Below are 24,199 nucleotides of genomic sequence, written 5' to 3' on the forward strand. Positions count from 1 at the left end.
GGTTTAGGTTGACGCTTCGGGGACGGGGAGTCACGGCTCCGTGATTTTCGGGACGGACGGAGCGGGTGTGGACGGAGATGCGGAGTGGGTCCGGGACGCCAGCGGGGCACGCCCGTTGCTCCCATGGCTGTGTTAGTCCATGACGTGCCCAAAGATCGCAGTAATCGTTGTATTACGAATGTATCCTAGGAACTAATTTGTGTTTAATGTGCATAATACTATTCAGCCAACCACCATTTGGCATTCACACTCCACGGTGTCTATCTGTCGGTTGCTGAGCCGCACGGAATAGCCACCCGCCTTGAACGCCTCATTTCAACGTTTATGCATATTCTTATCCAATGTTCTATACCGCTCCTATTCCTGTCAGAGAAATGAGCGCGAATCCCCTAGTGCGCCTTGTCATTGATCGAGGATTCCCGTCTCACAAAGACCGAAACTGTATGAGGCATAACTGGAACCAGTGGCATAACTCAAAGCATAATCCGTCGCATAAATACCTGCATAAAGTCGAAGTATGCATAGAGATCCGACCAGGAGCAACCAACACAAGCTACAGCCAGACGGAGCATCGTCATAACCGTTTGACATAGCAAGATATCCAAGAGCTACACTTTTGTTGGTTGATCCCGCTTCACTTTTCATAGCGAGTCAAAGGCATCATAGGCTTGTAAAGCAAATAAAAAAGCGGCATCTTAACAAAAGAGTAGCCACCAGGACGTCACGAGCTTCAATCCAGTAAGCGTCCAGTAAAAGCATTAGAGAGGACTACAGCACATAATCAAGCGAAAGAGCGTTGGAGCTTGGCTTGGAGATCATGGAGGTGTCTCTTGTTGGGTATTAAAGTAAAAATGAGCATCATGGCAAAGCCATGTCACTCAGTATAGGTCAAGATGGAAAAGTCAAACTCGACTTTATGTGAAACCAAAATTGTTCAAGTAGATACAGACTACCAATGTAGCTCTGTTTGGAAGTTGCCTAGAGTACAATATCCAAACCCCTTATATAGCACCCCTCATAAAACCTCAAGGCAGCTTGGTCTCAACCTGCTCAGTGCTGCCCTTCTCCTCGTGCAAATCCACACCGTCAACGTTCTGTCGGAACTCCTCGTCCTGGACGTGCAGCTCCTCGAGCAGAATCTTGTTGGCCCTCCAGACGGGCTTGATCTCAAACAGTCTGTCCATGGACTCGAGAGGAATGGTCTTGGTCTCGGGGATGCAGAAGAAGACAAAGAAGATGGAGATGACCATGAGGGAGGCAAAGAACAGGTACACGCCGTAACCCCAAGCGTTGAACATCTGTACTGTGAATCGGGCAATGATAAAGTTCCAGAACCAGTTGTTGGCGGCGGCGTTGGCCTGACCGAGGGATCGGGTGTTTTGGTCAAACATCTCCGAGTTGAGAACCCAAGGAGTACCGTTCCACGAAGGAGTGTAGAAGGCCGTGTAGAGGTAGAAGAAGAAGACAGCGGCGATACCTCCAGATGAGAGACTAGTGTCCTCTCCGGCGTCCAGCTTAGCCTCGGTGTTGGCGATCTTGATGTAGGCGCCGATAAAGTACATGCAGAATGCGCCACCGGCGGCACCGATCATGAGAAGGTTTCGGCGACCCATATGATCGATGAGAACCATCAGCCAGACAAAGGTAAGAACAGTCTTGACGACGCCAAAGATACCAGTTGTGAGGAAGCTAGTGTTTGTACCGGTGATGCCGATGCTCTTGAATACGGTCGGGCTGTAGTAGTTGATGGCGTTGATACCGGAGCCTGGAAAGAATCATATTAGCCATCTGTGTTCAAGCTTTCAATCATGAGATGCTTACCGTTCTGGAAGACAAAGAGAAGACCACCAAGCAGGAATCGCCACTGAACCTTCTTTTCCTTGAGAGCGGCAAAGGGCTTCCAGAAGCCAGCACCAACATCGTTGTGGTATCGCTCAAGGTCGGAATCGATAAAGTTGATCTCCTCGACGATGTAGATGTTGTCCTGGCTAAGGTTTCGCATCCAGCAGAGGTTCTCGATGGCCTTGTCGCGACGGCCCTTGGAGAACAGCCATCGAGGAGACTCAGGAATGAAGACAGCACCGACGAGCAAGAGACCGGCAGGGATGAGCTGGACAGCAAAGGGGATGATCCAAGCCTTCTCGTTGACACCGGGAGAGAGGGGCATGTGCTTGTTGATTCCATAGTTGATCCAGAAACCAACAAGGCCACCAGCCTGCCAGCCAAGCTCGTAGAGACCGACGAGACGACCTCGCACAGCGGGAGGAGCCAACTCAGAGATGTAGATGGGAGTCATGTTGGAACAACCACCGACTCCGATACCGGCCAAAACTCGTCCACCAATGATCAGACCAAGACCACGGTCCGCATTGGCACCCAGCATCATGCCAGCACCGAGCATGAAGATGAGGGAGAAGAGGATGAGCGAGTACCGACGACCGAGAAAGTAACTGCTGCCATAGGCGAACAAGCTGCCGAAGAAGGCACCAGCCTGGTACACAGAGACAATGTTCTGCTTCAGCAGCGCCAGCTTATTAGGGCTGTAGCTTTCAAAGTCGAACTCTTCGACGAATGACGGCAGCGCAAGGGTAGTGCCGATAAAAGCAGAATCGTAACCGATCGTGCATGCCGCAAATGATGCTGTGGCGGCGCAGGCGTAGACGCGCCAATTGTACACCTCCTTCGGCGTGGGCCGGTCTTCCTTGAGAGTGAGGAGGCCCATGATGAAATGAGACCTTGTTATTCCGATAAACTCAAAGAATGAACAGAGGCTGAAGGTGGTGATGGGTGATGAGATGGCAGTTGCCAGGAGGACTGTGGTGTTGAGGAATTGATCAACGTCCCGCTGGGAGGCAAACTTTTATATCGGTTGCAACAGGACAGGGCTCGACCCATATGTCCCCCCCCTAGCTTCTAGAAATTGTCTGTGCCCTCTAGCCAAAGGGAAAAAAGGGCCGCGGCAACTCCATACAACCGTAAACCGCCCCCAGCAAGCAGCAGCATCTCCCTCCAGAGTTGGAGATTAATCCGGGGTTTGCGGGGTTGGTTTGTGGGGGATGAACTCGCTTCCGTCGAAGCAGAAGATTCATATTGTCATCAGTTGATTTCTGGGGTGACGAACAGGGTGCTTGGGCGTTGCGCCGCGCACAAAGATCTGAGTCGGGGGGCTTTGGGGGTAAAGGCTTACCCGGTGTGCCACATCCTTGACTCGGTCATCTCTGGGGACTCCGCATTAGAACCACCATGTGCCCGCGGATCTAACCTTGTTTCGCTAGCGACTAGCGACGGGGATGAAGTCTCAGCCCTCGCCCTAGTGCTCAATCCCTCGGTCACACGGTTCGGTGTGCTTTGCTGTGCGTGCGTGCTGGGATGACTGGTCATTAGATGAGACCACTCAAGGGCGACTAACAAGAGGTGAAAGAGGAGGTGAAAGGATCGGCAATGGCATTATCGCTTGAATGCACGGTGTTATCATGTCCGAGTTAAAGACAGATGAGATCTGCTTTGTCATAATCCAAATTTTCACCGAGTATGGTACAGTACCGACCGCCTTGGGCCTCTCAATCAAGAGTCAATAGGTAGCCAAGACTCCGGTATGCTGCCTCACCTGATCAGCTGTCACTCGCAGGGTCACCCACGCCATGCTATTGGAACACCGCGGAAATATCGGTTTAATTGTTTTGCATTAATTCATGTACCAAAGTCGCCGTGAAACATCTCCCCCAGGTCACAGCCGGGCGCAAACCCCAGGTTGGTCATGAACTGGGGGTCCACTTCGATGCTGTCGCCGCAGTCTATGGATCCAAGTTCTTCCAGAATGGCGTCGTAATCTACCAGCTGGCTTGGTATGTGCGAGCTCTGCAGCAGATTCCCCGCATGTCCGCCGTTGACTGGAGGGGACTGAAAGGTCAGGTTGGGTGTGACTGGGTAGAGGGACTGTGATGTGCCAGGACTGTTGTCTGAGTTGCCTGCATATCTTTGCCGCTCGTATGACAAGAACTGCTGTTCTTTTTGACGCTGTTGCATCCGGTTAAGTTCATGTTCCAGCTCTCCTGAGGTCAAGGGCGCTGTCTGGCTGGTGTGGTGAGAGGCGGTTGATATCTCATCCAAGAAGACTGGCCCGGCGATTGGGCGACTGATAGGATCCACCACGCCAATGTTGTTTTGATGCTCTTTAGGCCCATCTATCCCTGAATTGTTGGGTTTCCAGACGTCTATGAGCGCTTTCAAGGCTGCATCCCACTTGACTTTGTCGTGTTCTTGCATCCGGCTGCTGTGGCCATGATGATGCACGATCTCCATCAAGGTGACAAAGATGGGGGGTGTTCCACCGGGTCCAAATGTTTCCAGACATGATTCGACAACCTCTATCAGGTTCGAGAAGAGTGATGGCCTGTGGCCAGGCACCAAGTCCAAGGTAATAGCCAGGAACATGCCTTGGAGGAGATAAGCTGACGGCACCGCTGGAGTTGAACCCCCAAAGATGAGCGAGTTGCAGAACGAAAACTGGGCGTCCAGACTTCTGACAAGGTCTTCAGGGGTTATCCTGCGGGAAGTGGGACTATCGTACAGTCTTGCATCCATGCTGGCGGCCCATAGCCTACAAAAAGCAAACAATTGCTGGAATGTCGGCAGGGGTGACGCCGTTTCTGGCGTTGATTCGTCCCGATGTTCAGATGCCCTGCCAAACCCTGGAACCGGAGCCCATGGCTCGTTCAAGTTCAGCAACTGCACAATGGTCACAGAAGGCAGACTATATCGGATGCCCGAGGTGACCTGGGACTGGCCCAGGCAGAGAGAAGCCAATGAATCCAAGACGAAGCTAGCAGCTAGTATTCTCACTTCGGCATGGTTTAGAGAAGCCTCGCCACCTTCTTTGACCGGGAACATGTGTGAGTTGGTGGCTCGACCATGGAGAGCAAGGCGTGACGCTTTGCCAATGAGTAACCATGCCGACATGGTCTTTTTCTGGCCTAGGAGGACCAGTGATTGAAGGAGGAGGGAAGAAATGTGAGGTGTTTCCAGACTCTCGTCGTCGGAGGGTATGAGTTGTCGAGCAATCGAGTAGATTTTGCTCGGTGAGAATCCGTTGTTGTGGAAGGGTTCGGAGGACGCTGCATCTTGGAATGAAGACACGGCGAAGACAGCCCAAAGCTGAGCATGTAGGGCGGACGACCGGTTCGCCTCGAGTGTGAGGCCTTCAGACGGATAGGCCAAAGCAGTGCTGGTGACCATTTCCCGCTCGACAATCGGGAGCCAGCTGTGGGTGTAACAAAAGTAAATGTCAATGAGCCGCTTCCAATTCGGAGGGAGTGTCAGCTTGGTAGGCACCGGCGGCTCAGCCATACCGCCAAGTTGGTAGGTGTTCGCAGGTAGATCTGCTTGTGAAAGGTTTGCGCCTTGAAGTGAAAATCCAGGTGACGATTTCGGCTCGAAGAGGTTGGCGTTGGCCGGACTGATGCTCTCCTCCGTCTCCGAGTCGTCTGCCGAAGTCTCGTTCCGAGGGGTTTTTTCATCCGATAGCATTCGTCCAATGTCTTTGTGGACGCGACTCTTGCTCCATCGTCGGTAGAGTCGATGGCCAGCCTTGTCCTTGGTGGCCAGGATGCGGGTGCCGTCTGCGCCATCATTCTGTGTAAGTAGACGATGCAGAGCTCCCTCACAGTCAGGAACCTGCTCAAACAGCCAGGCGAGCGAGAGCTCAATGGTTCGTAAATAACCCGTCTGCACGCCTCTCTTGCGAGAGGCAGGGGTGTACGAGCATGGCCGGTTCTGCGCCGTGCAGGTTCCGCAGTGAGGACGACCGCCATCGCACTTCTCTCTAGCGGTTCGACACGCGTCGCAGGCAAGGGAGACTCTCTGTCGTTTGGCGGGAGCGGTACTGGCGGGAGCATTGAGGGAGTCCGCATCGTGTTCGCGTTTCCTCGGCGGCATTGCTTGAGTGTGGAGGTAAGTGGTGGACGAGCTACGAGGCTTGCAGGCGCATGGCGAGGAGAAGGAGTAGGCCGCTGACAGGAAGCTCGTACGATGCTTGCGCCATATCAAAGCAGCACGAGAAGATGTCCTCAGAGATGCAAGCACCTTGCCATCATCAATCGCATCCTCAGACTCAGAGTTGCAATGCGGGGAGAATCCGGGGTCCTGGGGATATCTCAGAGATGGTTGGAGATGACGATTCCGTCGGAATCATCACGGCGTCATTGGCCGTGACATTAAAAGCGGGGCGGATAAACGCTGACCCGACCAATCACCGCTAGTTTCCCCCAGGATTTCTTTGGTGGGGGGCCATTTCGTCTGTTCTCTCTTGTCCTCCGACTTGACTCCCACGGCGGTCTCCGGCATATCCTGCGTCTACATGTGACGATAATCGCTGTTTCTCGCCCTCTGGACCCTCTTCTGCACGCCTCTAAAGACTCGGATGGCCCGAGACCACAGCTAATCCCATCGTTATGGCTCTTTCATCTTGCCGCTCTGCTTGACGGAACAGGAACCGACCAGAATGGCAGGCGTCAAGAGGTCCCTCGGGGCCATGCTGGGCCATGAGGAGATCATGCTACGATCGAATGGCTTTGGAAAGATCAGGGATCATGGTCATGGCATCTCCAGCCGCAACAGCGACACCCAAACCGAACAGACGCCGACACTCACGTTGGCCGAAACGCTTCATTCCCAGTCCCGGAACAGTTCCCGGTCTCAATCCCAATCGCAACCGCCCTCGACTCGACCAGAACAGCAAGATGCAGTCACTCGCACACCATCACCGACCTTTCCTCCATTGACTGGGGAAGTCCCCGAGTTCGCCCCAGATGCATCAATGCTTCTGGCTGGCATCCGCGGCGCTGGAAAGTCTACATTGGCCATCATGGCATCGTCCGCCATGGATCGCAAAGTTATAGACCTTGAGACAGCTTTCCAGAAGACTTCGGGGCTCTCAAGTGCCGCTTACAAGGCCGAGCATGGCTCAGCTGCATGCTACAAGCATCAAGCCAAGGTCCTACAGAATGCACTAGACCGACATCGCACCGGTTGCATCCTCGTTTGTTCCTGGATGGAGAGTCGTATACAAAACCTCTTGAGGGAATTCGCCGCCACTCATCCTGTCATTCACATTGTACGCGACGCCGATGCCATTCAGAACCACCTCAAGTTCCGCGACAAGGCCAAGATCCGGAACCTCCTCAATGTCAGCAACGCCATCTTCAGGACATGCACCAATTTTGAGTTCTTTAATGTCTCGGAGAAGCCAGCCAGGTCATCTCTCACTCGGATCTTTCTCACCCAAAGAACTCCTGCTCCATATCTGACCCTGAAGCACGTCGAGAGACATTTCCTCAAGTTCCTCTCGCTCATCTACCCAGCCGGTACAATCCCGTTCATGGACTCGGCGTTCCCCTTGTCAAGGATCCCACCAGAGGAACGACGATTTACCTATGCTACCTCAATTCCTCTCTCAGATATTTTGGACGACTCTGTGGACACAGAGGAGCACGTCGCTGGAGCAGATGTGGTTCAAATTGTGGTGCATGACCTGGCTGATCACGCAGAAGCAGGCACTCTCACAGCCGAAACCAGCAGTCAACTGCTTGCCGACATCACAAAAGGCATAGGGGTTGTCAGAAGAAGCACGATTCTACCCATCATACTGCACTTATTCCTCCCCCATACAGCAAGCGAGGATGTCGTTCGTGTCTACCTGGATCTCATACACCACACCCTTCGTCTCGCCCCGGAGATGATGACGGTTGACCTACGACTGGAGGACTCGCACATTTCTCGGATATTGACGGTTCGAAAAAGGACAAAAATCATTGGAAACGCTTTCATCATCACAGATCCCCCATCCTGGGAGTCTCCAATGTGGATGAACTGGTACAAAAAGGCCAATACCTTGGGTTGCCACTTGGCCAGGCTGATTCGCCCTGCCGCAAACGTCGAGGACAACTTCCGTATCAATCACCTCAGGTCGTCTGTCGATGCTTTACAAGGACCCAAGATCCCCTTGATTGCCTACAATTCTGGACCTCTGGGTCGCAATTCCGCGGCCTTTAATCGCATCCTCACAGTCGTTCGCCCAGATTCATTAGAGCGGGTGAACCCGAAGCCACCGATCACTCCGTGCATCACGGCGGTGGGTGCGACCAAGGCTCTTTTCTCGTCATTCGTCTACAATGAGATGAAGCTATACGTCTTTGGAACCAACGTCAGCTACAGCTTGTCACCAGCAATGCACACCTGTGCATTGAAGGCGTGTGGAGTCCCCCATACCTACGAACCAGTCTCATGTGCCTCTCTACGGGGGATACGGCATTTGATCGAAGACTCGAATTTTGCAGGCGCTTCAATCGGTCTCCCCTTCAAGGTTGAGATCATCACACTGACGCATTCGTTGAGCAACCACGCTCGGGCGATTGGGGCTGTCAATACTCTCATCCCGATCCGCTCGCTGAACGAAGATGGCTCGATACCAACAGGAGCGGCCTTTTTCGACAGTGTCAATCAGTCTGGGCCGATCAAGGCCCTCTACGGCGAAAACACGGATTGGATCGGAATTCGAGCGTGTATTCGCCGCGGCCTTTCACCTGCAAATGCTGTTGTCGCAAGCACTTGCGGTCTCGTCATCGGAGCAGGCGGAATGGCGCGGGCCACAATATACGCAATGCTTCAAGTCGGCATCAAAAACATCGTCGTCTACAATCGCACAACTCAAAATGCTCAGAAGATGGTATCTCACTTTACAGAGCTCCTTCAAAGGAAGGACTTTAAGCTTCTCAGCGCCGGGAGCGAACGGGCCCAGTTCCACGTCATTGAATCGCTTCAAGATGCTTGGCCTGCCGATGTCCGCCTACCTACAGTAGTCGTTTCGTGCATCCCAACGCATCGCATTGGAAATGTGCCTGCGCCGGAATTGACACTTCCGGATGAGTGGCTAGGAAGCCGCACGGGAGGCGTCGCAATTGAGCTTGGATACAAGACGTTGGATACGCCATTCCTAGCTCAGTTCAGAAAGGAGTCATCTCGAGGATGGGTCAGCATGGATGGTCTCGACATGCTGCCTGAGCAAGGCTTTGCTCAATTTGAACTGTTCACGGGTCGAAGAGCACCGAGGAGGATCATGAGGCGAGAGGTTTTCCAGGCATACCCTGATGAGGAGGGCAAGTCGAACTTTGAAGAATTGCGGCCCAGGCTACAATCGCTTGATGAACAAGATGCATAATTATGAGCGATGAATGATCAATCTATTTTGCGGTGCCCTGCCAGGGCTTAATGGTCGCTTTTCTTTTCCGTGAGGTTCATGGATGACTGTTTCTTGATTCATCACAATGAGTGTTAAAGTGTGACGCGGTTGGACCGCGTTCTGGTCTTATCGCGCTCCTCAGCTCAGCTCGTTGGTGCCAAGGCCGATCCAGCCTACCCTAGACCATGCCATTTTCAGGACGTTGGCATTAAATTTTGTATCGCGCGCTGTTAAATCGACTCTTGTTCTAAATTTACGTCACATTGAACACCCTAGGATCAAGGAAATAGAGGTGATATATTCACTTTCAGTGGGTAGGCAGTGTTGTGCGACTTCGGGGCTCTCTTTGAACAACATCCTATATCCAATGAACATATCTATCAGGTCTTGTTCATGAAATATGCGGTAGCAAAAGCGGATGAATTTGACTTGATGTAAAATCTAGTATTAATTATGGCCACAGGCCTCTACGCTTACCCGCTCATCCATATCATATAAAATGCCCTAAACTCCTTGCCCGCTTCCTTTTACCCTCTTACGCCGAAACATGGTGAAAACAATGGATGGGTCCTCTGACTGGTCCCCATCGCGACTTGCACTTGGCCCCCACCCTGTGGCGCTCAATTCAGCCCCGCGCACAGCCACTAGCCCCCACCTTAGCATTTGCACTTGAGAGGCTTGCCGGGAGCGAGTTGATGAATGACGTCGGTCACAGAAGCAGGCTCTGTAAGAAAACGCAATACGGCCGGTGAAAGTTTGGATGCAGGCGCCCGCGTTGTGCTTGCGCAGTCACCGCTGCTCGCCCTCGGTTAGCAGTGCTTGATGAATGGTAGGGAATGAGACAAACCTGGTGACGGAGGCGCAGGAACCGCAGTTGGGAACCATTGAGGCGGTTGCAGCTTGGGTGGGCATTGTGACGCGCGACGGGATAGGATGCAGATTGTTCTTTGAGCTATCACTTTGATGAATTGAATTGAATTGACGTGTTTGTTTCGATGTTTCCTTCCAATTGCACTTCCCTTCTATTTATACTGACCTCTCTGCTTCACGCATGACTGCAATCTCTGTTCTGCGCAAACGCTGGGATATAGTATCAAGATATCGTGAAGATGGCATTCCCAATTCTACAGATAATCGAGTTTTGCAGCCATGGCGTTGCTCATTCTGCCAGATGTCAAGCTTTGCGCTGTGGTGGTTCTGCGAGCTCTGGTTCTGCGCAACGCGCAAAACCGCACACCCCTGTCGCGCATAGTTAGCTGCAGACGGTAGGCAGTTTCAGGGGGCGCAGGCTGCCGTTTGCTGCGAGTGGACACGGGAAGTACGGGAGCCCACCAAGATCAAATCCACGATCTGTTTGACTGTTGTTTCTTTGTCCAAGCAAAGAATTGGGACAAAGCAAAAATTGTATAGTATCCCAACTTCTATAGTTCTCTTGTTTTGCGTAGTTCTCCCAGAATAAACACTGTAGTACTGAATCAAAGCCTCATGAATTAGATCGTAAATTGGCTGCCTCTTCCTAAATTTAGGCAGATGGCAGGGCTGAAAATGTCAAGCAGGGGTCTGACGCATCTGATCTGACCTGACGGATGATGGATGGTTCGCAAAGGCAAGTGCGCCTGGCAGGTGGTCATCCCATGTCGGCCTCCGATGAAAATGAGGGAATGCGTGCGTGGCTGACAGCATCAATCTGCGTCCAACCGCCCGGGACTGTTTTTCTTCATCCTCTTCAAGTCTCGCTATTGTTCGACTTATAGTTTGCGCCGAACAATTACGCGCTGCCACGCCTCCGCCCAGCGAAGCGAAGCGCAAAACGTCAAGAGGCGCAAAAGGCTACGTCCACTATGCCTATCCCCAGTGCCGCTGACCGCCGGTCGGTCCAGCAACTTGCGCAGTGCGAGTCCAAGACGCCTCGATCCTTAGGGGGTCGCATCAAGGACAAAGGAAGGAAATACTTTCACCAGTTTAAGCCTCCCGGTTTATTCCATTCATATACCAAGGAGCTGGGCATGGTGCGCTGGATGTCGGATCCGCTCAAAGAAAAGATGACTGGCTTCCGTCGAGAGGTCGCTCCTGTTCCCGATGAAGAGGACCGACTTGCGAAACTAGATGCAAAGCTGCTTCAAGATCCCCCTCCTGAGTACCGGGCCACAAACGTTACACAAGGGCAGCAAACCCTTCCTCAACTTGGGTCCGAGCGACCGTTGTCCCTCGGGTTACAACAGACAGAGAGCATGCCCCTTCTTAGGGCTGAGACACCAACAAAAAAATCACAGAGTATTTGGCAATTGCCAGATAGGTTGAAGGGATACAAAACATCGTTAAGGAGCGTTACACGCCGTGAGCGAAGAGTCACGTCGGCTCCAGTTGGCCACTTCTCATACAACCCAGAGTCGACGGACACGGGTATCGGCACTCAATACGGATCTGCAAACAAATCGACAACAGCGCTGCAGTCTGATTCAAACGACTTGGAAATGTCGAGTAAGTTTGTCCGCGCTTGCTTCGTTGTTCTCGCTGACCCTCTCAGATTCACGACCCGACACTCCAGACAACGTCCAAGACGACAGCGAAGAACCAGCCGAGGACCTATATGTGAGCATATACTTACACACCATAGGTGATGTATCATGGCCACTGACAGCTCAACAGAGCCACCCACAAACATCTACAAACTCCTTTCAACCACTCTCGGTAGGAAGCGGTCCATGCGACAGTGGCTTCTTCTCGGCTACTACAGACAACCCCTCAGAGCGTGACCTACCCATACGAAGGGCATCTAACGACACTGTCCAAAACTCCATCGCAGAGTCCATCTTCAGTTGGACCAGACCTTCATCAACCATCTCGTCAGCGACCAGCAACTGGGAGGCCCTTGGCAGGACTAGCTCACAAGCCACGCGGGCGTCTGTGTCGAGGAAGCACCCATACATGATGCCTTCTTCCTCCGTCAATAATAGTCGAGACTCACACCGCCTTAATCGGGAACACGACCTAGAAGACTATCCTCTTCCCATTATCCCCGTGCAAAGATCCAACACTGCGACACCCCCGCGTCCAATCTCTTCCTGGATAGCCTGTCTGGATCATTCAGTGTCAGATCAAGTAACTGCCGCAGGATGGGTGGCCCAACAACGTCGCATCCACAAGAACCGCATGCCGGAGTTGTACAAAGAGGGTGTATCAATTGACGAGGAGCCTGAAGACCTTCCAGACCCTGACGAGTGCCCAGAGGACAAGATCGAGACTGCCAGCAAGTCAGGCTTGAGCACCATCGACGAACAGGGCTCGGAGGCTGGATGCTCCCACCACGATGTCGCTTCCTTGCGACCGCAAAGCTCGAGCGAACAAACCGATAATGGATACCTCTCGATCCCGCGAAATGGACAAGTTCGAGACACGCCGTCGTCTCCGGAGACTGACAACATGACATCTATCGACTCCATCTGCTCCAAGGACCAGATGGACCAGGATACACCCGGTACCTCTGTTGCAGACCATCCTGAACTCGACCTTCTGGATGAGATTGACTCGAGCGATGCGGATGAGTCCATGTCGGAGGTTTCACATGAGACGGACGAGTCTTTCCATGAGGCCTTTGATGCGACATCACTGGACCCTGCTCTTTTGGCAGCCGCAATTACATTGAAGGACCGTATCGCATCGCTTGTACTGGCCAAAGTCATCGAGTGGATGAGATCGTGTTCCCCTGGACAGTCCTCTGGTAACGATTCGCCCGACTTTGGTGGTGGTGGGAATGGTGATGGTGGTGGGGGAGGATCAGGTGGCCGTGGTGCCGGGAAGAAGAGGGGACGCGAAGACGGCGACGGAGCAACCGGCCCCGGTAGAGGAAACGACGGTGATAAGGACAAACGTCGAAAGACAGAGATCACGCCGGCAGAATTGGTCCCGAACCTCGCTTGCCCGTTCGTGAAGGGGTATCCCAACAAGAAGTGGCCATGCTGTGAGAAGAAGGGCTGGCCAAGTGTCCACAGGATCAAGTGCGTCCCTAAACATTTGAACCCATTTCGAGCTTGACTAACTGGGATACAATAGGGAGCACATTTATCGAAGGCACAAGGTACCCGTTCATTGCGACCGGTGCTTCAGCACATTTACGACCGAAAAGTTGCTTAAGGATCATCGCCGCGAAGCTGTCCCCTGCAAAGTCAACGAACCTTGCGAGATGATAGGGATTGACGCTGAGATGAAGGAGCGTTTAAAGTGCAGAAAAGGAATAAAGAACGCGACGGAAGAGGTCAAATGGGAGCACATGTACAAGATCCTGTTCCCCGAGCACGAGAAGATCCCATCTCCCTGTAAGTTGAGCTATACCAATGCATATTCCGTGATTTTGAAGTGCTGACAGATCTCTAGATTGCGACTTGCAAACGTTGGAAGCCTCGATGACCCCCGAGGTTCGAGCACAATACCGGAGCTTCATCCGACGCGAGGTCCCCGACCGAGTTATCCGCGAAGTGAGCGACCGTCTTCGCAACATGCCCGAGTTCCAGTTCAATCCTCAGATACCTGAGAGGAGGCTTTTTGAGATGATATCCACCTCGGTCTGGAACGCCTTCGATACGGTGATGCCGAGCATGACGTCGCAAACTGGCCTACCAACCGGTCAATCCACGCCAGACATTGATGCTGCAACTCCCGAGGAGCAGACTCAAGAGCCACCAGCGACAGAACGAAATCAAGAGCCGGCTTCTAGAGAAGCATCGTTCAACTGTTTACCAAGCTCAGCTGGTACCTCGGCAGCCCACTCGTCTCAAGCCCATTCTACAGATCAATCGGGCACACAGCCAATCGTCCTCGGAGCAGCGATAATGAGTGATCGCTCATCCTTACAATTTCACCAGCCAACCGAGTATACACCGGCACCGTCGCAATTTGACAGCTACACGGAGTTCTTGGGATATGACTTTGATCCTGACAACCTGTTGCCTCAAGATCCGTTTGGGGGAACCACCACGCGCTTACAGCCGTCATGATCAAGGTGTTTCACGAGGGAATTTGTATTTTTGAAGCTGAAAATATGCCAGCTGGCTTCGTTCTGGGCGTGGAAATGGTATGAGGGTTCATAGGTTGGTGATCTTTGCGCATGCCGTATACCCAGGTAGCGAAGGATTGGGCAGGCACTCGTGATGTTAAGGGCTATGTGCATTCAAATGATCTTATGGGCCGTTTCTCCTCAATTAATACAGATTATTCAAAATTTGACCCCGTTTGCCCACTGCATACCTACCCGGGTGAAGGGGGGTTTCATGACAGTGTGACGTATGACTTGCTTCAGATTGTCGGATTTATATTTATGATGAAAATCAGCATAATATCTTCTTAAATTATCTCTTAATTATAACAAAATTATGACTTAGGTAGTGATCAGCCCCTGACAATCATTGTAATGGAGACCTGGAAGAAGGGCCTACACAGGCTGGCAAAGTTGCGGGATCACAAATTGCCACCCGACTCGATTGTGCAGCCAAGTTTGCATGCTATAAATAAGGTAGCAGTGATTGCAATAAGACAAAGGGAGGTTTTCCCTGCAAACAATGCAATGACCTACAAACAAACAGAGTGGTGGTTAATATGGATGCTACACGATTGCAGTGCTCTTGCAGTGTTCGGGCAGTGACCAATGCAGGGGACCCACTGTGCCAAAGAGATGCCCCGGAGAGGGAGAGGTTGAATGAGTCTTTCCTTTAACATCTCCTACCAACCTCGGCGATTCTGCCTAGCTGTGCCTGCGCAATGTTGTGTTGCGCTCTCTGCGGTAGCTGGCTCGAAAAGTCCGTCAAGCCCACATGGAGGAGAGAGTATCGTGCTAGTAGGTACATCCTCCCCGGTTCGCCGCTCATGGGGCTAACATTATCTGCCCAGTATATGTGTCGGGCGTCAACATTTACGAAGCCACGCTTTCCGGCGTTGGTAGATTCGAGGGTTCCGGGAGAAAATATCTACCAGCTGAATCTAATAGGCGATACGACGACGTGGACTTCAACGAGAGTGCACGCGTGGAGTTTCGGTACAGATTCCACAAGGGCGGATCGCGACAGGGCGACTCGCCTCCTCGTGTTTGGGGATTTGTCTTTCATGCGGCTTGTTGGGACATCATCACGATCCTTTTCCAACCTGATGTTCAACTCATCTTTTCGCTGTGCTTCTCGATGCCGATTCATGGCGAAGATATCCTCGACTGGGGCCATGACTATGGCGGAATCGTTATCAGAATGCCTTACAACGAGAGCCCTCCCCTGCTAACCCACATCGGCCCCGGCATTCACGGGTACGGCAATGATCCTTACACGATGTGTTCGATCCAGAAACTGTTCAAATCCGCCAACATCCCGGAACACATGCTCATTGACATCCCGATCCGAGACAGTCCGATTAAGGCGGATGGAGATGTGTTTCACCATCTCCCAAATGAACTCCTGCAAGCCATCCTCGTCGAGCTTCCTCGTCAAGATGTCAGAAGGCTACGGCGAGCGTCGCCCGTTTTTGCTAATTTACACCTGTCAGAAACCTTCTGGGCGTCTAGGTTCTGGCGGGGACACGAGTTCCATCACATCTTCGAAACCTTGCGATCCCGCCCCGACTCTTGGCAGAAACTTTACCTGGCACTGCGGTACATAAAGCCCCGCCTGGCCGACCGACAGCGCATTTGGAGTCTGGCTTTGGAACTGGAGAGTCTGCAGAACCAGGTCTCTGACACAGTCTGCAAAGGGGCCCGTCTTCTGACAGCTTTCGACACATCCAAGAACGGCCGGATAAAGAAGAATAAGCATACAAGCGACTGGAAAGAGCTCGAGTGGCTCACTGCTGGTATCAACCTCTGTACAGAGTATGAGCTATTCTATGTGGGATGTAGGCCTTTGTTTGCTCGGATTGTCCGTTTCGGACCACGCCTCCGCGTTCGCCACCTCTGGGTGTCGTTTGTGCGCATGAGCGGTCGCTCTTTCGTCTCGGGCTTCCGGTTCGTCAAGCCGAATGGGAAAATCAACAGCCTGGGTTACATCCACACCGACCAAGAGGTCAAGATTCGCTTTTCGGATGGTCGACACGAATCCCCATACACCATCTCGGGGTGGCAGTTGGCCGTGGAAAGGCAAGGATTCCGAGCCGTTGCTGTGTTGACTGCCGACGGTACCATGTCTCACTGGGTGGGTGAGCCGGACAACGTCCCCAGGTGGCGCCTGGGAGGACCAGGAAAACGGATATCAGCCGTCAAGGCGGAGTTTGATGTGAGTTGAGCCTCTTTCCATGACTCAACTTGGTTGAGACTCACCCCTATTTACCCTTAGGCACTCAAACTCGTCTCTCTGAGCAGAAACGTCAAGGAAAGCGAGAACATCGTCGACAGAGGTTTTGATCCCGAGGAATATGCCTGGAAGCCCGACTTACCACCCGAACATATTTTCCTCAACCATCCAGATGACTATGTCACCGATGGTGCAATACCATGGCCCTTGGAAACCATCATGTTTGGTGGCCCACGCGGAGAACTCCTCTCCCAATTGACTGAGATTGTCATCTACACGAACAGTCTATGCACGCCCTGCATCGAGTTTCTTTACACGGACCCGTCAAAGAACATGTTCATTGGGGATGCGGATTACGTGCTTGACACATATGAAGGTCCCAAACGCTCAATATTGATCGACGGGCCTGGTGGAGAGAGGATAGTGGACGCGAAGATGAGAAATGAAGGCCAACGGGACGATGACCTACTGGTATGTATTTCCCAGGATGATGCATAGCAGATACTTGGCTAATCATCGATAGCTTCAAACAAACCGCGGACGGGAGTTTCTGTTGGGCGACCCGAGGTTTCGGTCATTTAAGCCGTGGGACTCATTTGCCCCTGGTTCCCTCGTCATTGGCTTTTTCCACATAGACGTAAGCTCTATGATGTCCTCCCGCCTTGCAACTTGATGTTAATTATTCTTTACAGACAGTTCCTATTGGTCGTATAGGAGTCATGTCCATCAACCCCGAAACCAACGGCAACGAGAGTGAAGCCAAGGAAGCCCATGAAGGAGACTGATCGATCATTGGCCCTGGTGCTAGAGACAGAGGAGGCACCTTTTTGAAAGCTGGCGGTGGGGCATGGAAGTCACTCTGGACGCAAACAACATCAAAGCCGAGGACGGAGACAAACTGAGGGGCAGTTTTCAATTGACTGGCAGCTACCGGTGAGATAGATCTGATAGTGTAGGAGTCTAGTTGTCCTTGCAACACATTTGTACCGAGCATGTGCATTGCCACACAACGAGTTCCGTGCATCCTGGGAAATGTAGCTTACCCACTGGGCGTCGGGACCGCTGTTGGCTGGTCCGACGTCTGAGCCGGTGGCACAGTGGGCGTAGCAGTAGGCGGCAGAGCCGTGGTAGAGATGAAGTGACAGACGCAAGTACTAACAAGTGTCAGAATAACATATGCTTATAGAGCCTGGGCAACATACGGAGCGCAGGACCAAAAGTCGGCATTCTTGCTGGCGCACTTGGGGAATGGTTAGTAAACAAGTCACCGAGAAAAAGGCCTGAGCCATACATCAATCTGACACTTTTTCTTGCCTCCGGGATGAAGACAAGGAGACTCGGGAGGATGGTCTTGACGGGCGAAGAGGCCTGCGACAGGGAGTCCGGGGACTGCAATGGCCTGAACAGAGGCAACAGCGAGTCCAGCGATGATCATATCAAAGAATTGCATTGTTGAACGAGAGTATAGAAGTGGATATGGGTGTAATCAGAGTGAGGGTGTAGTTGTCTGGATCGACTTGGGACTTGCTCGAGGGGGATCTTTGGGGAGGACCTTGGTCTTTTATGGTCGTAGATTCGTCTTACTGCATACAGACGATACCTTCAACTCTCATATGACTCAGAGAGTCTCCCTTCGAACGAAGTGTTTAATAAACGCGACCCCTTTCATCGTCGTACGCTCGTTTCAGTCTTGAGAGGAGCTGGCGTTGCATTACGGTGCATTGCAAACGAAGCTCTCTGTATGAGAGCATAAGCAAGATAGGCCAGTCTGGACTGTCTCCGTTAGATAAGTCCAAGACATGACTCTTAACGTTAACGAGGGCAACCCAACCGTGATGTGCCTGTATGTTCTCTAGACTATGTATGCTGCAGGATGCGAATGTATCGCGAATTTGGGAGAAATCAGCCGTTGGATTTGACTCACAGCATTTCCAATGCCGTGGAACTCTGGGGCGGGGAAGCGGTGCGATCCGCGACATTGTCATTAGCATCGGTACGCAGGGAAAGACATGCTCTTACATTCCACTGTCTGCCAGGGCTGAGTGCTGGCATTCTTTGGTTTTCAGCTCGGGTGAGCCATGTCTAGGTCCTACTTCGCATGTGCTTGAGGAACTCCGGCTCTCCAAACGATACTTGAGCGCCTTGTCTCAGTGTCCTTCTGGGGAATGGCTCGCCCCCCCAGACATTCTGGCTTACCTTGACCTTGAACCATGTCATTTGTAAAAAGAAACATTTGAAAACATGGAGGAATGTTGTAGGCTTAAGTCTGACTGACATATTGGCTTTTTCTGAAGCACAACATACTTGTCTTCAAGACATTTAAAGCTCAGTATGCCCCCCTCACATATGAGCTGACAAGAGATATATGACATATGTCATACGGAAGATCACTCCTCTAATGAAACTTTAGTGGTTTGGTCTGGGAATGAAGGACTCTTCTCTGCGAGGTATATAATGGTATAAGCGGTTGTTTCAACGTGTTTTATTTAGATACTTTTTAATACACTGAACGCTCGACTGGACCTCATTCTCCTCCATTTCTCCCCTGTCTCTACAGCTTGCTGCTTGGCGCAGCCACCTTCGGAACTCCAAAGAGAGACAGGTCATTCGTAGACTTTCCATCAATCGCCAGCTCAGCAGCAGCACGACCAATTGCGGGCGCAAACTTGAATCCATGCGCAGCACCCAAGGCTACAATGACATCCTTGTGCTTCTCCAACGGGCTGATGATGAACTGGCGGTCCGGTGTGATGGTGTACTGGCAGGTCACCGTACGCAGGGGCTCACCCTTGTCTGGTATCGTGTTGCTCATAAAGTCCTGGAGCTCCTTGGACAGCTCTGGCGAGGGGATGTAGGTGCGCTCTTCGGGAGTCATACGGTTGTATGAGGTGTCCCGACCAGCCTTGATGGTTGGCTCGCCGTAGCTGGGGAATCCGTAGAAGCTGGGAATGCCGCCCCAGATCCAAACAGGGAACTTGTCTTGCTCGAAGTTTCGCAGATCTGAGTCCTTTGGTCTGAAATAGGTCACCTGCTCCTGCATCACATCAAGGGGTATCTCGGCCTTGAGGGGCTTCAGGAGCTTGTTTGTCCAGGCATCAGTTGCAAGGATAACTTTTTTGGCATGGAATTTGCCCTTAGGCGTCTCAATGACAACACCAGTGCCAGCGCCATCAGGTGTGACACGGTCAACTGGAGTTCTCTCCTTGAGGACGGCACCATGTTGGCGAGCCAAGAACTGCATGGCCGATACTGACTTTGAGGCGTGGGCAATACCAGAGTCAGGAGTGTAGACAGCCTGGACGTTTTCGGGGACTTTGAACTGAGGCCAGCGCTTGTTCGATTCTTGAGCGGAGAGAAGCTCATAAGTAACTCCATTAAGGTCGAGACTCTTTGTATATCCCTCGATGTCGAACATCTTGTGACCAGTGTTTGGAGGAAAGAAGATGATGCCACCGGTGATGGTCAACAGTTCCTGGCCAGTTCTTCGCTCAAGGTCGGCCCAGTCCTTGTAAGCGGATCGAGCGAGTGCCACATACTCGGGCTCTCCGTATGAAGTTCTGACGATACGAGAAGTATCACTGGAAGCTCCGCGAACATGGCCAAACTCGAACTGCTCGAAACCGATGACCTTGGCGCCTTTGAGGGCAGCGTGGTATGCCGCCGCGCTTCCCAGAGCGCCTAGGCCGACAACAGCGACATCGAACCGTTCCATTGTTGATGTGGTGTTTGAGTTGATGAGCAAGGAGGATGTAAGTGTGTATGACTAGGGGTATCTAAGACGGGTGGTATAAAGATAAGAAAGACAGATGATGAAGAACTGGGAGGTTAAACAGGACTTGACTCTTCATTTGTAGTCATTATCCAGAACGCAAGCCAGAGTCTCAACTCCAATCGGAGCCAATCCGCTTCCACCAACTCTATCATTGTAATTCTCCGCGATTCCGTGTGGAACGCATCAAGAAGCCGTTTGCGGGGTAAAGATAAGCCCAAGGCGATGGGATAAAACCCCGTCCCCACTGTTATTGACAGCCGGCAGGTCATATGATCGGAATCTACCGTCCCCGCCCGGAGACGTCGAGGCTTACCGCATTGAGCCCGGAGATCCGCTTCGTGGTGTTTTCCACCTTTTTATCGTGATAACGACTGGTTCGTTAGATCAGTTTGCAGTGAGATGATGGAGAGTTATACGGAAGACAAGGTAAAAAGAAATATGAGTGACAGGGGGTGTTATGGGATGGTCAGATAGGTAGGTTGACAACTTCATGCCAACCAGGAAAAATTGCAAAAAAAGGAATCGCACCTTGAAGGTGCTGGCGATCTCTCCCGCCGGGAATTGAACCCGGGTCTCAAGCGTGACAAGCTTGCATACTGACCACTATACTACGGAAGATGATGGTTGTTGAGCAACCATTGTAGCGAGGATTCGATGCCGGGGAGTTCTACCATGCGGATGATAAACCTTGCTGCTTCCCGACTCTGCAAACTTGCGCCCGTCCTGGGAACAATGGGAAACGACAAACGGGTTGCTTTACTCGCCAATGGGGCCAATGGACTCATCGAACGGAACGAGGTTTGCTTGATACTTTGCCTTCTAGGTTCATGTCACAGGAATCGCTCGGCAACCCCAGCATCACACATCATAATGCCAATTAAGTATACTGATTTTCACTCGTGTATTAATGGTAATCGCTACACGTAGAAAAGGCTTAGACGCAGAATAAAGGACACTGCTAATAAAGGGGGTGGATGGCAGGGCACCCATCACTATTATCCCCCATCCAGCGCATTTCCATTTCATGTGATTGCAATTTCGCACTTCTTTTCATGCGAGACTTTGCTATGATCAGTGTCTCAAAATATCACTCTTAGGCTTCGAGCATCTTCATTGCTATCCCAAATTCCACCTATCATAATGTGCCAATCGTGTAAATAAGGATATGTGTAAATACATAAGACGAAGAGTGCACCGCCAAGGAGGTCAACCCAAAAGGATTAAGGGCGAGCAATGCATCAGTCGTAATGAGGGGTTTCATGTGGTGCCCCGGAGACTGCCTGAACGTCATAAACCTCGCGTCTCACGATAAGCAGGTGGCAGGATGCCCTCGAGAGCCGCCTTGATTTGCAACGCCAGAGTTCGCGAGTGCCAGCGATGATACTGAGTTGCTCCTCCCATGACCCAATAGTTTTCAAGACGCAGATGACGCTTCCACATTCCACGAATCTCGCCCTCCGAGTCGATGCCCCATGTAGCGTCGAGGCGAGACGCAATGTCCCTTGGACCAAGCAGATTCTTGTCCTCATCAAGGTCTTCAGGGGTGGTGGACACACCATGGCCTCCAAGGATCTCTTCTGCGACGTTTCGTACGTCTTGGTCCGCGAATCCTGTGCACCATATGATAGCATCTGCTTCCAGAATGCTATTGTCTGAGAGGTCAAGACCATTTGTGGCGAAAGCAACGGGCTCAACCCCAGCCTTGATGCCAACCTTTTTATCCACAATGAGTTCAGTGTCGCCCAAATCAAGATAGTGGCTATGGGATCTCTCAAGAAGATTTGAAAGAATCAGCTGAGATGGATCTGTACTGTCAATGACTGGAAAGCCTGCTGCAGCCAGGGGCGCATAACGATCCGGCTCTTCAGAAGCAAACTTCTGCAAAAGGCCCTGAGTTAGCTGACCTTGAACCATGGTTGGCAGCGTCATGAAAAGTCTGTCGGCTGCTTCAACGCCGTGCTCGTATACTCCGAAGCTGGCTTCGTGGCAGACATGTTCAAAAGGGATGATGTAGGTTGGTGATCGGGCTACCATGGTGGTCTTGAGCCCGGCTGCATGGCAATCTGAAACAATGTCGAATGCCGAATTGCCTGAACCTATGATGAGAACCGACTATGGAACAAGCTTTAATGCATGCCAACCTAAACACGAGGGGTGTCTCTCACCTTGACACCTCGATTCTTCAACTCGTTGCCATTTTTGAAGGCCACCGAGTGGATACTAATACCCTTATAGATACCTTCATCAATGACAAGCGGTCGATGTGGCTTTTGGGAGCGAACCCCAGTGGCTTGCACTAGGTGCTTCGAGACTGCTATATGTGGTCCACTAGGAGTCTGGAATTTGACAGTCCACCGTTTGATTGACTGATTATAGACAGTTCACTCGATTTTGGCCGAGGTGATGAAGTTGAGGTGGAAAGATGCAACATATCGCTGAACGTGTTGTGCCAGTTCATCCTTGGTCAGCAAATGCGGTGAGTGCAATTCATTTGGATAATCTAAACGCGGTTTACGGGGTCAGTATCTGCTCTTCACTATACGAAGCATTCTGTTGCAGGAAGAACAGACTACATACTCGTGTAGGGAAGCTCGCAAACGGAAGTTGGAAGGTGAAATCGCAGGTTGTCGTAACGGCGAGCCCAGTTATCGCCAACTCGCCCATTCTTCTCACAAATGAAGCTCTCTACGCCAAGGGCTTTGAGACGAGCTGCCAAAGCCACGGCACTAAGATGATGTGTTTAGTCAACAGGCCAAGCGGAGTTGGTTAGCAACCTACGCATTTCCACCTCCAATGATAAAAACATCAGTCTCGAACTGGTCGAGATTATCCACCTTCCTGCCTGGGAGCTCAAGGAGAGACTCATCCTCCAGATGCAAGTCAAGATTCTCCAGCTTGGTGCTGAGGACCCAGATCTTCCACTCCAGAGTTTTGTCATCGTTTTTGACAGGGAGGAGAAGGACGCGTCCGCTGCACCAAGCGCTTGGAGACTTGGTCTCGAAAGAAATCGAGGCGTCTATGAATTGCTGTGGATGGGAAAACTTGGTCAGCCATGTGATATTCTGGACCTGTTTCGGTCAAGTGATACGCACAAGAGTCGGCGTAGTAGGAGTGAAGGCAGCGGCATCAAGTTCCAAGCGACCATTAATACCCCTGAGCCTGCGTGTTTCTAAAAGATTGGCCGCAATGACGCGGGGATCAAAGAATGTGCGCAGGTGGTAAGTCAGAGCTAGCGTATCTTTCCAATACGCCTGCTCGGAAAAGAAGCATCGTTCAAGAGCATTCAAATAATTCTCAGCGAGAGCAGCGTTCAAGTCGTCTAGGATGCCAAGGGCCTGTTTTCTCGCCTCGTCGTTGGTGAGCGAGATGAGATCCACCGTATCTTGAAGAAGCACTGGGATTGGACGCTCGGCTACGATTGTGCGCAAGTCGGCCGCTGGAGGATATTCCTCGTGTGGAGAGATCAAGTCGTTGACTGTAAACGGTGGGTCAGCTTTGCTGGAAGGATGAGGTTGTGTCAAGCCTACCGATAGCCATTGCTAAACCATTTAAACGAAATGTGGAAAGAACTAGACTTGAAAGAGACGCGACGCAGCCATGCAGTATTTCTATTAATCCTGTCAGTGCTAGTAGTTCAACTTGCACATGACGCATTCTTGGCGGGATCAGCACAAGCTTCGGGTTCCGAGGTCCTTTATACGACAAATTGTAAGAAAAAGTACGTAAATTGACTGGAGAAGTAGTGACACAGCCGTCCTGGGTCGTGCAAGCCAGAACGTACTTTGTGAGTGGCAGGGCAGATGCTGTTTGGGTCTGGCACACACTTGATCTTGATTTGTTCTGTTACGCAGACACAGGGTGATTCATACATATTAACGCATCAATTCTTGTATTTTTTAGACTCTTATGTAATGTAAGTCTACCACT

The 24,199-nt window shown here is 51.7% G+C and overlaps 8 protein-coding genes across 8 annotated transcripts; 3 read left to right on the forward strand and 5 right to left on the reverse strand.

Moving 5' to 3' along the window:
• Positions 1–1,025: 1,025 nt before the first annotated feature.
• On the reverse strand, positions 1,026–2,722 carry NECHADRAFT_33844 (uncharacterized protein; the record flags this gene model as incomplete). The annotated part of the gene is made up of 2 exons (XM_003046318.1): positions 1,026–1,765; positions 1,822–2,722. The coding sequence occupies 2 exons, from the start codon at positions 2,720–2,722 to the stop codon at positions 1,026–1,028; spliced, it is 1,641 nt and encodes a 546-aa protein (XP_003046364.1).
• Positions 2,723–3,690: 968 nt separating this feature from the next.
• On the reverse strand, positions 3,691–5,934 carry NECHADRAFT_33514 (uncharacterized protein; the record flags this gene model as incomplete). The annotated part of the gene is made up of 1 exon (XM_003046319.1): positions 3,691–5,934. The coding sequence occupies one exon, from the start codon at positions 5,932–5,934 to the stop codon at positions 3,691–3,693; it is 2,244 nt and encodes a 747-aa protein (XP_003046365.1).
• Positions 5,935–6,550: 616 nt separating this feature from the next.
• NECHADRAFT_33675 (uncharacterized protein) lies at positions 6,551–9,214 on the forward strand (the record flags this gene model as incomplete). The annotated part of the gene is made up of 1 exon (XM_003045748.1): positions 6,551–9,214. The coding sequence occupies one exon, from the start codon at positions 6,551–6,553 to the stop codon at positions 9,212–9,214; it is 2,664 nt and encodes an 887-aa protein (XP_003045794.1).
• Positions 9,215–11,076: 1,862 nt separating this feature from the next.
• On the forward strand, positions 11,077–14,229 carry NECHADRAFT_76012 (uncharacterized protein; the record flags this gene model as incomplete). The annotated part of the gene is made up of 5 exons (XM_003045749.1): positions 11,077–11,716; positions 11,763–11,827; positions 11,885–13,233; positions 13,289–13,551; positions 13,610–14,229. 5 exons carry the CDS (start codon positions 11,077–11,079, stop codon positions 14,227–14,229), a joined length of 2,937 nt encoding a protein of 978 aa, XP_003045795.1.
• Positions 14,230–14,989: 760 nt separating this feature from the next.
• Positions 14,990–17,504, forward strand: NECHADRAFT_99093 (uncharacterized protein; the record flags this gene model as incomplete). The annotated part of the gene is made up of 6 exons (XM_003045750.1): positions 14,990–15,065; positions 15,119–16,049; positions 16,110–16,482; positions 16,543–16,971; positions 17,024–17,137; positions 17,193–17,504. The coding sequence occupies 6 exons, from the start codon at positions 14,990–14,992 to the stop codon at positions 17,283–17,285; spliced, it is 2,016 nt and encodes a 671-aa protein (XP_003045796.1). The 3' UTR covers positions 17,286–17,504.
• A 35-nt stretch (positions 17,505–17,539) lies between these two features.
• Positions 17,540–17,950, reverse strand: NECHADRAFT_76014 (uncharacterized protein; the record flags this gene model as incomplete). The annotated part of the gene is made up of 3 exons (XM_003046320.1): positions 17,540–17,654; positions 17,703–17,740; positions 17,792–17,950. 3 exons carry the CDS (start codon positions 17,948–17,950, stop codon positions 17,540–17,542), a joined length of 312 nt encoding a protein of 103 aa, XP_003046366.1.
• A 1,101-nt stretch (positions 17,951–19,051) lies between these two features.
• NECHADRAFT_32871 (uncharacterized protein) lies at positions 19,052–20,212 on the reverse strand (the record flags this gene model as incomplete). The annotated part of the gene is made up of 1 exon (XM_003046321.1): positions 19,052–20,212. One exon carries the CDS (start codon positions 20,210–20,212, stop codon positions 19,052–19,054), a length of 1,161 nt encoding a protein of 386 aa, XP_003046367.1.
• A 1,347-nt stretch (positions 20,213–21,559) lies between these two features.
• NECHADRAFT_76016 (uncharacterized protein) lies at positions 21,560–23,809 on the reverse strand (the record flags this gene model as incomplete). Its single annotated transcript, XM_003046322.1, has 6 exons — positions 21,560–22,384; positions 22,438–22,583; positions 22,850–22,998; positions 23,051–23,334; positions 23,365–23,747; positions 23,800–23,809. The coding sequence occupies 6 exons, from the start codon at positions 23,807–23,809 to the stop codon at positions 21,560–21,562; spliced, it is 1,797 nt and encodes a 598-aa protein (XP_003046368.1).
• Between the last annotated feature and the right edge of the window lie 390 nt (positions 23,810–24,199).

Source organism: Fusarium vanettenii, assembly GCF_000151355.1.
Source record: "Fusarium vanettenii 77-13-4 chromosome 2 genomic scaffold NECHAsca_18_chr2_1_0, whole genome shotgun sequence".
NCBI lineage: Eukaryota > Fungi > Ascomycota > Sordariomycetes > Hypocreales > Nectriaceae > Fusarium > Fusarium vanettenii.